General features: G+C 34.7%; 1 protein-coding gene across 9 annotated transcripts in view; it reads left to right on the forward strand.

Moving 5' to 3' along the window:
- TCF12 (transcription factor 12) overlaps window positions 1–17,250 on the forward strand; it is a 367,303-nt gene that overhangs the window by 168,925 nt on the left and 181,128 nt on the right. For all 9 annotated transcript variants that reach the window (XM_025472675.3, XM_025472677.3, XM_025472678.3 and 6 more), the window contains one exon: window positions 6,704–6,806. In XM_025472675.3, the coding sequence (XP_025328460.1) occupies window positions 6,704–6,806 (103 nt within the window). The remainder of the gene's footprint in view (window positions 1–6,703; window positions 6,807–17,250) is intronic.

The raw sequence follows: 17,250 nt of genomic DNA on the forward strand, positions 1-17,250 counted from the left end.
AAACCTTAAACATTTAATACACACAAAATTCAGTGCTGGTCTCTTTTGGAGTTGTAAAGAGAAATAAAACATTCTTCCCTTTAGGAAGACAAAACCAATTTCTCTGTTAAGAAAATTTGTTATATATTAGCATCTGACCTGTTAAAGAATAACAGAACCTTAACATTGAATTTTAAGTGGCTTTTTCATATGTAAGCCTGATTAAGCATTCATTTTTCATTTATTCATTAAACTAATAAATTTTATTAGTTACATACTATGTCCCATTAATCCACTTGTCACTAATGATAGAGTGACATGATATAGATACAGTCCCTGTTTTCAGATAACAGACTACTGTGGTCAAGTCCACTCACTTGTCTTTTTCATGTGTGTATTTTAACTGAGAGACAGTCACATTCAAGGATTTGCTTTTCAAAGGTATAACATTCTTTATCCAGACATTTATTTTGGTAATTTATCATAGGGGTAAATAAAGAAATACAATAAGTCACTTTTTTTTCTTTTAAATTTCATTTGTTATTTCTACTTATTTTTATTTCCACTTCACCTCTCTTTGAGAGTGACCACCCATTTGTATCCAGGTTTGTCCAAAGTTTTTTTTTCTTTTTTTAAAGATTTTATTGATTTATTCTTGAGAGACACAGAGAGAGAGAGGCAAAGACACAGGTAGAGGGAGAAGCAGGGAGCCCGGTCTCCAGGATCATGCTCTGGGCACTAAACTGCTGAGCCACCTGGGCTGCCCTGTCCAAAGGCTTATGGCTGATTCTATTGACTTTGACCATGCAGAAGCTAGCGGCTTTCAATACCTGGTGTAAAATCTTGTGGCTCCTTGAATACCAAAAGTCTATGATTTCTCGTTCAACCCAGTTAAATAAGCTAGTACTTTATCAGCCTTCTTTCTGCTACTTATTGGGTGTTCTATAGAAAACCTGATTGAACCTTTATAATATCTAAACCCCTGCAGCATTATAAAGATTTAGCAGCTGAAATCTCCCATCTGTCATTTATTGAGCAACTGCTGTGTATGTGCCAGCTATTATTCTGAGGATGTAATTGTGAAAAAAGCAGATATAGCCTTTGTCTTCTTAAAATTTGTTTGACATGATTTCTAAGTGAGATGATAAAAATAATGACCAGCTTTTATTGTGTGCTTACTGTTTGCCAAGCACTTTTCCACTTGCTACATTGTATTAACTCGTTTAATCCTTACAACAACTTGTGAGGTGAAGATAGTATTTATTATTACTCCCAATTTTATGGATAATGAAACTGAGACAAGAAAGATTACTTTGCCCCAAGTCACACAGCTACTATGTGTGGATGGAAAGATAGAATTCACATCTGCCGATCTGGCTCCAAAAATTCCACATTTATCCACTACACGGTACCGTGCAATTATAACAGATAATTATGGTATAATTTAAATGGATAATTAAATAGGTAATTTCAGTAAGTGTGAGCAATGATATAATGGAAATTCTCGCTGTTGTGGGAGCCTAGAGTGAATTCACTCAATTTGGTCTTATTAGGGTCCAGGAAAGAGGGGAAGCTTTTATAAAAAAGTAAATCTTGGGATCCCTGGGTGGCGCAGCGGTTTAGCGCCTGCCTTTGGCCCAGGGCGCGATCCTGGAGACCCGGGATCAAATCCCACGTCAGGCTCCCGGTGCATGGAGCCTGCTTCTCCCTCTGCCTGTGTCTCTGCCTCTCTCTCTCTCACTGTGTGCCTATCATAAATAAATAAAAATTAAAAAAAAAAAAAGTAAATCTTCATTGAAATAGACTTTTCCTGCCCCACCCTTTTTAACTATTGAAAAGAATTGGAAAAAATAAGTGTTTTTTTTTTTTTTTTGGAAAGAATATTTTAAACTACAATTAGAGACTGGTTTTCATACAAAGAAATAGCATTATAGGTTAGAAACACCTTGAATCTGTTCTCAACCTGGGTGGGAAGATACTCTGGTGATTACACTTTATTTATTGGTTGGGTGAAAGTTATATTTTTGAGGAGACAAACCAGAATAGAGTATTAATTTACAAAATAATGCTTTTGTTTTGTTATTTGTGGTAGAAGAAAATATTTGACTTACATGCAGTTTAAATTAGTTTAAAAATGGTAGCAGATTTGATTAATTATTTCAGGTCTGTTGTCACATTAGAGCAGAGATTAACATTTCTGAATTCTAAATGCATTTTTATCAAACACGTTTCATAATATAAAGGTTTTGCAAAGTTTTATGCATTCAATTGAGGGTGTTTAGGATTTGCAAATCAAATTGTAATTTAGAGGTTTTTTAAAGTCTGAAGTTGAAGAGGTTTTGTAATCTGTATCAACCGATTTTGTCAGTTATTGATATTTTGAGTGCATTCCAATTTTTTTTTAAGATTATCATGTGAGAGAGAGAGAGCATGCTCAGGATGGGGCTCAGAGGGAGAGAGGGGAGAGAGCATTTCCAGCAGACTTTCTGCTGTGTGTGGAGCCAGACACAGTACTCACTCCCATGACCATGAGATCATGACCTGATCTGAAACCAAGAGTTGGATGCTTAACCAACTGACCCACCCAGGTGCCCATCCATTTTTATCATAAGACAAGAACAGTAATTTTTTTAAAAGACTTTATTTATTTATCATGAGAGACAGAGCAGCAGAGTCATAGACAGAGGGAGAAGCAGGGTCCTTGAAGTAAGCCTGATGCGGGACTGGATCCCAGGACCCTGGGATCACACCCTGAGCCAAAGGCAGATGCTCAACTGCTGATCCACCCAGGTGTCCCAAGAATAGTAATTTTTTAGGATACATTTGAAAATATTTTTTGATTGTTAGCATACTATTTTTCTAAAAAGCTATATGATAGATGATTCTAGTAATATTGTACCATCCTTCATAATGTAGTGTTCATTATCTTATGTATAGAAGCCTCGGTTTTATTAATGGTAATTTTCGTAGTAAATCCATTTTACAGAATTCAAGATCAGAATTAGGAGCCACAGAATGTCAGGTTTGACCATTTTTATTAGCATAGTAGTGCTTTATCAATTTAAAATATGCACCATGATCATTCTGTATTTAATGATCTTACTGGTTTATTTTCTTTTCATTCCAAAATTGAATATAGCATTCATTTATCAATACCATGGACTGATCTCCTTGGGCTCAGTCTTAACGATTGCTTGTTTTATTTTTCTTTTCTTTTTAGTCTAACTCCTCCCTCAGGCCAGTCACCTTCCCCTTATTTTCTCTACTCTTTAATATTCTGGCTGGCCATTGCGTGATTTCGCTATCTTCCCTACTATCATTCTTTCGGCCCCATACTGTATTATGTTATGGCATTCTCTTGTCCTTTCTGTGAGCGTCCATCCTTATTGCCTAACTCTATGTGGTACTCAGGGAGTCTTCTTAAACCCCAGGTCAACTCAACTTCTTTCATTAAAGCTCTATTTGATATGTTGTCTACTTAAAACTGTATGAAAGAATATATATCTACATTACATAAAAACATTTTGTTACTCTAATTGCTTTAGATTTTTTTTTTTTTGCTTAACTGGGATTTCCCTCTAATTATTCTTACCTGGAAACTTCTAGTGTTTTAATGTGGTTCTACTTTGAAAGAGTGATAGTACTTGGCTATTGCTTTCCTAGCTTTGAATTTTTCCTCTCTATATGTGAAGGAGATTTTTTTTTCTTTTCAGATTATCTTGGTTCTTGCTTACTGGAAGAGTGGTCTGTGAACCAGTAGCATCACATCACCTTTATGTTAGAATCTCAGGCCCCACTCTCAACCCTATGCTTCTTAATCTGTATTGTAACATGATCTCTGGTCAGTTGATATGAATATTGATGTTTGCAAAATAGCATTGTTCTAGGTATCACCCAGCTAGTGGACGCATTAACATGCTGACAGAGAACTGTGTACTTTTCTAAAACTGATCTTAAACATGTGACCTGGGCAGCCCCGGTGGCGCAGCGGTTTAGTGCCGCCTGCAGCCCAGGGTGTGATCCTGGAGACTTGGGATGAGTCCCATGTCGGGTTCCCTGCATGGGGCCTGCTTCTCCCTCTGCCTGTATCTCTGCCTCTCTCTCTTTCTGTGTGTCTCTCACGAATCTTAAAAAAAAAAAAAAAAAATGACCTATAGTGATCCTATTTAAATGTTTGTAAATTACTTTGTAACTTTTCATCATGGTGCACTAAAAGTTGTATTCTGGTGGAAGCAGTGACAAGAATAATCACAAAACAGTAATTGGTTTGTCTTTCAAGTGAGTTCTTGGTGTATATTAGATCCAAAACCATGGCAGTCATTTATAAGACTTTTTTCTTTGTTCTGTCCTCTCATCAGTTTGCATCTGTGAATTAAGAACTATCTCTTTTTTGCCTCTTGGGCTATAACTTTTCAAGAAAGTTGTATGCATGAACATTTGAGTAGGGAAAAATATTCACATTTCTATTAAATTTTTAGTCTTCCAAGAGCAAAATTAGGCCTTACTGAAATTTTACATGTTGGTTTATCATATATGTATACAATTTATGAATAAATAGATAGGAATTAGTGACCCATATTCAAATCTTTCTTGTACGTGATGAAAAATAGTTTACAGAGACTACTTCTCTATAGTACAGTATGACAATCCCAGATTTCTGAGTAGACTGGGAAATAATCTTGTAGTAAATTCTGTACTATGTCCTGCAGTATGTGGATGTACATGGATAAGGGACAGTACTTATTATTATTGTATGATTGATGGTAAAATAATTTCTGTGTTCTTTGAGCACATGTTAATGGAGGTTTAGAGATAAATATGCTTTGTTAAGCTGTATTACGTGTAATCTATGAAGTTAATATACTATGTGTGTATAATCATTTGTTGATACCCTAAAATTTAGATCTATATGTATATTGCTTTAGGAGATAGTTAAAAAGAAAACTTGAATGTTTTTATTTTTATGGTCAGGAAAGAAAAAAGTCCCTTTTTGATACTTAAAGAATGAGGAGGTTCTGAGAGCATACAAAATTAATCTTTTATTATTCTTTTGCATTTAAATGAAGTGTGGACAATGTGTCTCACCTACAAACACATTTCTGTTGGCATTTTCCTACAGTAATATCATTGTGTAATGATGTTAAGCTGTGTTTCAGTGAGTGTTTTAGAGATTTTAATGCTTTGCTTGGACTTTTACATACTTAAAAGTGACAGTAGGAAGAAGTGGTAGAGAGAAATACCCAGATGTCTGTGAGATAGTCCTAGGTCACTTAGCACTTCAAGAGTGTTAAGTTTTAAATAACAAAAAGTATACTCCAAAGAGTGACCTTAGCTAGGAGCCATTCTGTTCTGTGCATGTGGCTTGTCACCCATGAGACTTTGGTTGTGGTTACCAGAGGACACCCTTGTGGTCATAACCAAGTTGTAAATGTCACCAGGATTCTTCTTGAGTGTCTATCACAAGTGTATCAGTAATTCTAAAGTAGATAAAAATGAAACAAAGATTCGTTTGGGAGTTAGCACTCCCAGAAGATTAGTGTTAAAACAGAAGAGCAGAAGGAGTTGTGACATGCATCCGTAAGCAATTGTAGTGATTTGACAGTTAGTTAGCCCCCAGTTCTTAGCCCTGTGGTTGAGCTGACAGCATGCCTGAGAAGGTAGTGAGGCCTGTTCCAGCCCCATTAATGTCTTCTCGAATGGTAGCCTGCGGTCTGGGTAATAATAAATGTTCAGTGATTGATGATTTTATGGTCTCATGGGATCCTGGGTGATTTCTGGTTTCTGTGAGCCAAGGCACTTTGCTTTCCTCTTTGGGCCTCTAGGAAGTTTTTCTCATCTTTACTGAAATCATTTTAAGTTCACAGAAGAGTAGGTATCACCTGAGGTTTAATTATCCAGGATTCAAAGCCTTGTTCAAAAACAGTATGATTCTGTACTTAGTATGTGTAAAAGTGAGAACCAGAGCAGTTTTTAATCCACAGGGCTTTTGTAACATTTATTTGTTAACTTCAATATCTTTTTTCCTCCTTTGTTTTTTTTTTTTTAAAAAAAACATGTTTTAAGTTATGAAGAGAAATTTGGTAACAGCTGTGAAATAATAGCATTAGCTTTATTGTTTTTGTGTTGTGTGCAATTTCATTTTTAAGACTCAATTTTAATCCACTATTTTTAATAAATGTTTTCCTTATTTTACATGGTTAAGTTTCTCTAGGAGTCTGTCTTATTATACTAGTATTAAAGGGAGTATAAAGAGATCTTTTTTGTTAAATATTTGTTTGCCTCTTAGGAAAAGATTCATTTCTATTATATTGATTGTGGATTATTTTTAGTATTTTAAATAAAACTTGTAATTACCTAACTCTTAATTGGTAGGGTTTGGAGACAGAGAAAGGAGGGTAGAGATAAACATTTTCCTAATTTAGTACAACTTAAAAGTATATTTTCTTAGTTTATCCTTTTAAAAAAAATGATCTATAGAACTTTACTTTTCGATGTAAAGAGTTCATAGGGCTAATTTTCTTTAAGATCATTAAGAGACTACTTTAAAGCCTTAAAAGAAATAAAAGGAGCACTTCTGTTTAGTTTTTAAAGTAATGAACAAGGAACTTGGTTTGGAATGACCATTTGTAAGTCTGTATATTAATTAGATGAGTGTCATTATGCTCAATTAGCAAGACTGCCAAATAATCTCTTTAATACTCTGGTCTTTTTTCCCCCCCCCTAGGGTTTTACAGACAGCCCTCATTACAGTGATCACTTGAACGACAGTCGATTAGGGGCCCATGAAGGCTTGTCCCCAACACCTTTCATGAACTCAAATCTGATGGGTAAGTTGGTAATTCTCTGCAAGTAGTCTTCACAAAGCCTCTTTGGTCAGGGACAGTTTTTATCCCTTTGTCCAAGAAATACACGTAAGTATCTAGAAGAAAGTTCCTGTGTTTCTGTGGGCATCCAGGCTTTCCTTGTCCAGCTCAGTTTAAGGAGCATTCAGAATATCATTGGTATCAAAAAAGAAAGCAGAAGTATATTAAAATTTGGCAATGTCTTTATGTTTTTTGCTTTCTGAGCAGAGAAGCATTTTGAGAGGTTTGTAATTTGGTATTTATCTTAACAGTTGAATATATATGTGGCAATTAAAAATATGACAAAGCAGTGATTTTTAAGCAGATTTTACTTATTTTGGACAATATTTCTTTCAGCACTATTTGATTAAAACTTTTTTTTTTTATTAAAACTTAATAGTACATTTAGATGTTGGCAGCATTTGTTTTAAGCACTTGGGTTCGTATTGGGGATTTTGAATTTGTGTTCTGCAATAGTAAAGTTGTACTTTGAAGGCTACTACCTAAGCCTGATTGTTATATTTTGGCAAAATTTTTAAGGTAGCTTTTCTTTTTATTCCCGCCTACTCCCTGCAAAAACATTTTCCACTCTCTCCCTCCCTTCTTTCTCAGGTGAAGGTTTATAGCTGTTCAATCTGAAGTGATAAGCCCAAGCTTTTTTTTTTTTTACTCTAGCTTGAATGCCACTCTTTTGTCGTTGTTAAAGCAATAATTTTACCTTTTTTGCAGAACCTAATTAAAAAGAATCTGTTTATAACATTATTTTTCCTTCTTACATGTGCTGGGCCTGAGCACATTAGAAAGCTTTGTTTAATCTGTTTAACTTGTTGTCAGTGGTGTCATGTAAATATGGAACTTTGTGTAATTGACATTGATTTCATTACTTACTCTATTTCTTAAGGACATGACCTATATTGTGATCTTGGAATTGTCCTTTTAAGACACAGCCATGCTAATCTAAGTGGATTACCCAAATCCAAAATCCTGGTGGTCTGCAATTTCTTTATAAATGGTTTTGCTTTGCACAGTCTTTGTTTAATTCCCTTATCCTTTATAAAGTGTTGCGGAGACAGTCTGATATTCTTGCGTGGATTTTGCCTAAAGCAGTTACCAGTTTAAAGTCAGAATCATTGAGTATGACACAAGAGTTAAGAACCTAATGGGCATTAAAACTTGTTTTTAAAATGACAGTTTGTTTTAACATAAATGCAAATGAAAATTATATCATTCTAGGTAAAAATGAGAATTAAATTGAGAACAAAATAATTATCCTTGCATCTAGCCAGGGAAAACTTTCTTAATTTATCTTTTAAATTTTCTATTGAACTTACTATCAAAGTGAAACAGATCTGGCACTCCAAATAATTTCTTTCTGTGGAATACGTTTTCCCCAAGTAACATTTAATTGTAAATATGGTAGAGTAAGCTCTAGTCAGTGTTCCTGTAATTTCAGATTGAACAAAGCTTTCTTAATTGAGGCTGTACTTCTTAGAAGTAAAAAATCAGAAATTGTCCTTTTTTATATTATGCATGTCAGTTACTTGCTCTGAGCATCTTTTGACTAAAAATATTTCTGTAATTCAGTTTGAGGTAACATTTTCTTAGTTGGAGTAATTATGAGCTTGTGCTTATTGGTTTCTTCAGTTTACAGATAATTATTAGAATACTTTTACTATCATACATACCCTGTGTTAAAAATCAGCATCTAAAATAAGCCTTGAAATATAAAAACTGAAATTTATAAACAGATTGATCTCTTTGTAGTATAAGTGGAAAATAATCTGCATTCATCTGAACTACAATGTACAATTAATCAGGTGCAACTATACATTTTCGTTGTAAGTTTTAAGTGTCTAATCTTAAAAATGTTAATTTACTTTATAAAGAAGGGGAAAATAACCCTGAAAAGATCAGGCAGGCATGTCCAAAAGGATTTCACTGGTCATTGGCAATACCTAATCTACTACACTTTTTCCCTTTTATTTTCAATAAAAATGATCAAACGAAGTATCTAACAGTTTAGTCTAAGCAATCTATGTGACAGTAGCTTGCTTTTGGAAATGAATATCTTCTAAATTGTAGAGTAGTTCCATGCAGCAACAGGCAATCCCACTTGATGTGAGCTGAAGTAAATGAACTGTTAGATTTCCAAATATGTAGGTTTATAGCACTTGGTAGAGTTACAGTGAATAGATGACTTTTCTACCCATTTGATAATATAAGGGAATTTCAGGCTAAAAACCTATGTTGTTAAAGCATGACTGAAATGTGCGTAGCACTATTAGAAGCATTTGGAACTATGTAGATACCTAATCATCCTAACAGGTAACACTTCAGAGTAATGCCATGAATGATGAATGCTCAGAAACAGTTAAAGCTAATAGGAAAGCCGTAACATATTTCATCATTGCTGTCAACGTATAAAAATACCATTAAGGGGGGGTAGAATCATATACTGGGGAATGTTGTTATTTTTCGTATTATGTTCAACCATAAGCACATTTGCCTGAAGAAATAGTGGATTATAAAGTGCCACTGTCTTTCATGATGGAGCTCTCAAACACTTTAATGGTTTTGCACATTGCAAAAATGAGAAATTTTGTCTAACAAGGCTTGATAATGATTCAATAATGAACAATTTGCCATAGAAACATGCATTTCTATATTCATTTAGATATTTTGAAGTGTTTTATGCAGGAAGTAAAGCTATTATTGTTGAATCAGTTAGTGTTTCTTTTTAATGAATTCCAGAATTATCCCATTGATTTGTCAGTATGGGAAAAAAAGGGCTTTTCTTATGTTTCAAGTGAAATAAATACATCCTTTTGGTACATCTCTAAGTAATTAGCATCAAACAGTTCTGTATTATAGGAAAGCTGCAAAGCTTTGACAATAGCAATGAATTGCAGTAGCACCACCAAATAGTCTTACCTATTTCTAGTCTCTTCCAGCTTTAGTCCATTCCTCTACCCTTGATTCTCTCATTAATTTCAGTAAGATTTGCTTTCCTTTACCTGTTGTTGGTTAGATACATTTTTGGTAATGGTCGGACCAGTTTATTAATGGGGTATAAAAATGAATTTTTTCATAGCATTTCCTGCCTTCAGTTCCCAAGTGATTGTGGCATGAACTCCTTTAATCTTTCTGCCTCTCCATGTTTATCAGAGCTTTACTGATTTTAGGCTAATGTGTATATGTTGTCAATGGGAATTTTAGGATGAAATATACCTTCACTTGTATTCCTTTTTGAGACCCATTTCCTGCCTCTAGAGATGTTTTATCCTTTAAAGAATGAAAACAACATGTCATGGTATAGGAAAAAATGCAGAGCTAAGTGTTAGGAGATGTGGGGCTTTATTCTAGATCCTTAAAATTACATTTTTGATAGAATACTACTGGGTAGTCTCAGAGGTCTTCTGCAGGTCTAGAATTTTATAATTCTGTAATATCATGTATCTAATATCTTTTATCCGGCCTAGAAAAAGACTGCAACTAGAATTATAATTGCTGTTTTGCAAACGATAAAACTAAGGCACAAGAAAATTAAATGTTTTGTCCTGAGGTCACAGAGCCAATAAATGGCAAAATTGAATGTAGAATCCATGTCTCCTCTGACTCCCAAATAGTTTTTCCATTAGGCATTTAAGATATTTGTTCTTTCAATATAATGCTCCCAGGTTTCTATTTACTAGCTCCTGAAATCTGATTATGGAGATCCTGGTCTTGAGAAACCACCATGAAAAAATGGTTCCGTAGCAACATAACTTTGGAACGTATTGTATATCATGTGCCCCTTCTTACATACTCAGATTTTACATACTCAGATTGTACTTTGGGATACTAAAAGCTCTGGAAAAAAGGGGAGGAAAAGCTTGTTTAACTTTGTTCAGCTCAAAAAAAAAACAACAAAAAAAAAAACTTTGTTCAGCTCATCACATCTGAGATTCAGATGACACACAGAAGCCTTTTTTGTAAATAGAATCATTAGCCTTTGAGGAACTACTTTTCCATGGAGTATGCACTTGGAAATGCCTCTGGTTGGTTTTTTTTTTTTTTTTTAAGATTTTATTTATTCATGAGAGACACAGAGAGAGAAAGAGAGAGAGAGAGGCAGAGGAAGAAGAAGCAGGCTCCATATAGGGAGCCTGATGTGGGTCTCGATCTCAGGTCTCCAGGATCACACCCCAGGCTGAAGGCGGTGCTAAACCGCTGAACCACAGGGGCTGCCCACTTCTGGTTGTTTTTAAGGGAAAAATAAAAGTTAATACATCAAAGGTCCCTGAAATATAAAATAGCAACAGTGTTAATGATATTGTTGTATATATTTTTATAATTTATTTGAGACATCTTAGCTAGTATTACAGGTTGGGTTCAGTTATTCAAGTATATTACTAAATTTTTTTTTAAAAAGCATTTGAATTACAAACAAACTGCCTTTCCTTTGATATTGGAGTCTGGTCAGATCTACTACCCTTCTTTACCTCAGAGTTTAAGCCCCCCCTCTATAACAGCTACTGTGTTTTATTTTCATTTCATTATGGATTAAATATGTTTTTGTGGGCTTGCCTGGAAATTTAAATCTGAGTACACTTTATTTATTAGTGTATATATATTTTGCTATATTTGCTCCTATATATTTGCTCTCTCAAACAATGTTTCAAAGAAAACTCTTCTGTTTACTTGACTCTGCTTGCAGTATAATTTCTGATTAATCCAGAATTCTCAAAAAAAAAAAAATTCCAGAATTCTCTTAGAGTTACAAAAAAAATGTAGAATTACCATTTTCAGAATATCAAAGCACAATAGAACTCTACCCTCAAAAGATTTCTAACTTTGATGTATATGAAATTCCTTCACTAGATGAGATAATGAAAATGATTATAATTGTGCTTAGGGGAAACAGTGTAGCTTTGTATCTGGTTTGACAGTATTTCATAAGATGAGGCCTTCATATGTTCTCTAGTGTTTTTTTTTTTTTTCCCCTCCGCAGTGTTTTATTAGACTCCCATCTCAAGAAAGGATATGGGTTATATATCATTGATCTTCATTCTCTGATCTTTGGCTGCTTACAAACACAAAATATTGGCACTAAGAGTAACTTGAGTGAAAGAGAACTAGTTACCATTGAAGAAACCAAAGCCAAGAAAAGTGAAATGAGTAGTTAATTAGGAAACATGGACCCAGCCCTCCTGATTATAATTTAGCTCCTGACCCCTTTCTACTACACTGCTTCTTTTCCATTTTTACCCCTTTATGCAACCATTTGTCCATTTGCTCCTTTTCCCGCATTATAACCCTTGTAACTTTTTCTTCCTCATGCTACTGCTTAGACTTCATTAACCATTCTGAATTGTTGAATACCTTCCTCCTTCTCCTTCACGTATCCATTCATGCCTTTTTTCTGCCCATTAATGTATGAAAATATCTGTATGGCAGACTATAAAAGTAAGATTCAGTCTGTCTTTACAGACTTTCTGTTTCAGTGTTGTAGAGGAAGTAATTTCAGTATTATTACACATAGTAGAATATGAGTGATACAAAGATGTTCTTACAGAAATTCAGAAGAGATTAAAATACACAACCAGAAATGATCAGGAAAAGTTGTATTGTAGAATAGCAAAATCCAGTGTATTGGTCAGGACTCCTCTAACAAAGACAGAAATGAACTTAACTGTGTTCGATAAAAAACGGTATTGAGTCACATATTACAGAACAGCCAGAAGCAGATTGATTTTAGGCATAGCAGATCCAGGGGTTCAAACAATGTCATCAGATCTCCTTCTTTCCCCTTAAAAGTGTTTGTTGAAAGAATGGGATAAATTGGGAGAGGCAAAGTGGGCCAGGAGGAAATTTGAGAAGTGGGAAAGGAGAGGGGGGGGGTTCAGAATCACTACTGTCTCTTCCTCTCTACTTCCAGTTCCCGTATTCCAATCTTTCCAAATTGTTGTAAATTGTCCCTTCTGGCTCCCAGATTACAGAATACCTTACTCCTTAGTGGTCTGGAATGTTTTCTTTCAGTGCAGTTATGTGTTTCTTTTTTTTTAATAATACTCCGTTCCTGGCAGCATTGTCTCTTTCCATGTCCCTACTTTGCCTTCATAACCTGAAAAGCAGCCTCTTTTCCATAGTTAAAATGACATGATAGCCATTCTTTCTGACACTGTTCCTTTGAGCCAGAGATTAGCTGATGTGTTTCGTTTTATTTTTTCCTACCCAGTCTGGAAAAGGCCAAACTAGTACTAATGCCTCACTATACAGGGGTACTCCTGTATAGACTCAGGTCTCTTTTATCTAAGCGTAATTAATCCTGGAATGGATTACTTAGAAGAATTACTTAGAATTACTTAGATGCTGAGATTTCAGAAGATAGAGGAAAAAATGTTTGACTAGGGCCTTATTTTGAAAATTAAAACTAATATTATGAAAAACAAAACAGTAATTTATATAATCCCCTAGTTTTTAAGTGAACAAAAAGTGAATTAATTACTGAGTTTTTTGGTATATTTTTTTCCTTAGAAAATTGTTTGGTAATACAAAAATGTCTTTTACATTTGAACCTTCGTGATTTTCTCTTTAGTTATTAACTGACTCTTAGTTTAGGTTCCAATCTGTCGCTGGAATTTGTGTTTAATTAAATGATTCTTTCACATCATTTTTAAGGACTTTGCATCTCTTGCGTGATACTCAATTTTTGATGGATTTCTTTTGTGTTTGCTCTGTATAATGGGATATTTAACAAATGACTGACCAACAACATCATTGACTCTGGCCTGAGATAGCCACACTATCTGCAAGGTCAACTTCATTGGGACTACTTGATTCTAACTTGAATCTTTCCATTGTTTGTGTCTAATTCTAGCAAAGTGAATGTGAACTCTACCTGTAATGGGATGCCTTACAAGAGGTGCAGCTACCTGGTTACTAGAGAACAAAGGAATGATTTTTTTGAAAAGAACTTTGTAAACTTTAGTTTTCCTAGATTTGTATTATTTGAGAACCACACCATGGCATATAGTTGAGAATTTGGGGTACTCTTTTTTTTTTAAGATTTTATTTATTTATTCATGAGAGACACAGAGAGAATGGCACAGGCAGAGAGAGAAGCAGGCTCCATGCAGGGAGCCTGACATGGGACTCGATCCCGGGTCTCCAGGATCATGCCCTGGACTGAAGGCGGTGCTAAACCGCTGAGCCACTGGGGCTGCCCTGGGGTACTCTTTCAATTAAGGAACGTCCAGAGCAGCATTATCGGAGCTTGCCTTCTGTGTAGTGCTCTGTCAGATTTCACTGCTTATGGTTATAATGATGCCTTTATCATTTACTATCAGTTTTTTTAGTGTTTTATTAAAAATAAATACTTAAATACTAAAATTCTCATAGAATGGTTGAACTAGAATGGACCTTAGAGGTCATCTAGTTCAGTGGTTCTCGGTAAAGAGTATTGAGAAATATAAGGTTATTGTAAAGACTAGAAGTAGGAGGCGGTACAACTGATAGTCCCCATACCCTTTCAAAATGAAGAGTTAGTGCTAGCTTGGTTAGTGTCACAATATTTATGCAACTTTTAATTAACTACCAAATGAAAGTGAATCTTTTTAAAATTTGAAAGCATATTGCTTTGGTTTATATTGTGGAAATATTACTGTTTAAAGGTATCAGATCCTTCAGTTATATAGGTTATATATAGGTTTTGAACTGAGTTGTTGTTATTTAATAAGCCTTATGTATTGTGCGAAGCCCCTCAAAAGATTGTTGCTAGAGTGTCAACTTACCAGTTTTATAATCTTCTTCACATCTCTTTTTTTTTTTTCTTAAAAATTCAGCCTTTGCTCTTTATTTTAAAGATTTTACTTATTTATTTATTTTAGAGAGTGTGTGTTTGGGCAGAGGGGGAGGGAGAGGGACAAGCAGACTTGCTGTGGGACCTTCTGTAGGACCCTCACTTGGAGCTCTGTTTCACAACCCTGAGATCATGACCTGAGCTGAAATCAAGAGTCCCAACGCCCAGCCAAATGAGCCACTCAGGCCCCCAGTCTCTGCTTCTTATAGCTCAAGTTTTCTGTGGCTTCCGTGTTGTTTGTTTTGGTTTTGTTATTTAGGATTTTTGGTTTTTATGAACAGTAGAACTTGCCATTCTTCCCATATTTTAAGTCCTTGTGTTATTTCTGTCTATGTGTCTGGCATACACACACAGACAATACACACACACACACCCCTCAGGCTGAATTTTAATTCTTTCTTCTTAAGAATTTTTTTTTTTTTGCTATTACCATATATGTGCTGTGGTGAAATATGTAACAATCATCTTTATATTACATACTTGTTTTTCACATTGAGAGTATCTCTGGAGAACTGTCAGACTCCTCAGATGCTACGAAATTTCTAGGGAGTTAACAATTAAATGGTAGTAGAGCACAAGGCCACTTTACTGCAAATTAAATTAATTAGTTTATAGTCATAAATTATATTAATTTCTGTTACATACTTTTCTACACAGATACCTGAGATCAGGGGTGAGCAGACCTTTTTGCAAAAAGCCAGATAGTAAATCGTTTAGGTTTGCAGTCCAGGAGGCAAAATCAATGATATTATGTAGATACTTATATAACCATTTAAAAATGTGAAAAACTATTCTTAGCTCATGGGCTATAAAAAGAACAGCTGATGGCCTGGATTTGCTCTACAGGCTGTAGTGTGCTAATCTTGTTCTAGATAATGTAACAAAAATACTTTAAACAGTAGCAACACTGTCAGTTTTTTGAAGAGGTAACAAATGATATATATGTGTGTGTGTGAAATTCTGTGGAACACAACAGGATCAGTGTGTTTATGTGTTTTGGATATCTGAACAAAGTAATTGGTGGTTGTGGTAGTGGCGAGTTATTTCTAAAATTTCTAAGACTTTATTGCCTCACTACAGAATGGTGAGTTACTCACTAGATGAAGTTTTGGATATCCGAACAAAGTAATTGGTGGTTTTGGTAGTGATGAGTTATTTCTGAAATTTCTAAGGCTTTATTGCCTCTCTGCAGAATGGTAAGTTACTCACTAGATGAATTGTTTTTCTCTTGTTGTTGTCTCTTCGGATAATGATATTGATAATTGGCTTTTAAGTCAAATGTCAGATTTCCTTCATCTGAAATCCTGGTGTTCCCTTAGTTTTGTATAATCTGAATTTTTAAAAAAAAACTTCTTAGAATCGCAATATCAAATTGTAACTATATAAGTTGAACCAGCACATTAGGAGAGGAAAGAGATGGAACTCAGGCAATCCAGTGGAGATGTGACAGTGGGGTAGCTCTTTAGAGAGAGAAATCTGCAGAGAATAGCTGTGGAGAATAGTCTGTAGAAAGAATGTGATGAGAGGATAGTGTGATAATGGCATAATCATCAGAAAGGTACATTGTTGCTTTAGTGAAAGTCTGTACTCCCAATCTGAGAATCTCTACAAGGGCTATGTGCAATGAAAAAATTATAACATTTTCTAGATTTGTGTGTGAGCAGTTTTTCTAAGGTAAATGTAAGTTATGGATTTTTGTTACAGTTCATGTAATTTTCATGTAAAGTACCTTAATGGTTTGTGTTTGAGAAGTTTTCTGATTTGATATGCTATTCGTCTTCAATCTCCAGGCTCTCTTCTGTCTGAAAGATTTAAGAGAAAACATAGTGCTATATTTGCTACATGATGATTACTGTAAATTTTTTGTCAGGTTTACGTACATGAAATATGCTCTCACCAAAGAATTCTCATTTTTAATTGTCCTTTCATATAGGCTAAGAGTTTCAAGGAAACTGTGCAGTCATTTAGTGACAACATTAAGTACAGAGAGCACTTACACATGCACACATACATATCTATATGTTTAGACAAGATAGGAATGTATCAAGTATAGGTTTTTGTTTCCTTTCATTTGACAGTAAGATTTCAATTAGATATCTTTTAAAAATATAAATATTATCTTCAGGAGGTTTTAAAAAATATTTTTTAAAGTTGTTGGATTTTTTTTTTTTAAACAATCTTTACATCCAGCATGGGGCTTGAACCCAGGACCCCGAGATATCAAGACTCTCATGCCCTTCTGACTGAGCCAGCCAGGTGCCTCTACCTTTAGGTGTTTTACAAAGAAAACATCTTCAGGCACTAGCATAGTAGCAGGTGTCTGCTTATAATTTACTTTTTCCCTAGAGATACAGAAGGCATACATATGTATATATTCATTCATAATTTTTATATTAATATGTGTACTCTCTGTATCTGTTTATATCTTTCTTAAATCTGTCCCTGACTTCTTCGGTCAGCTTATTATACTGAATAGTTTTAGGACATTGCAGCTCATCTGAACTTCCCAACTGTTTTCTTTACACAATGTGCTTATCATGATACACTTAAAAGGGAAAACAGTGTCCCAATGAATTTATATACCCATTT

The sequence above is a fragment of the Canis lupus genome, chromosome 30 (assembly GCF_003254725.2).
Source record: "Canis lupus dingo isolate Sandy chromosome 30, ASM325472v2, whole genome shotgun sequence".
Taxonomy (NCBI): Eukaryota; Metazoa; Chordata; class Mammalia; order Carnivora; family Canidae; genus Canis; species Canis lupus.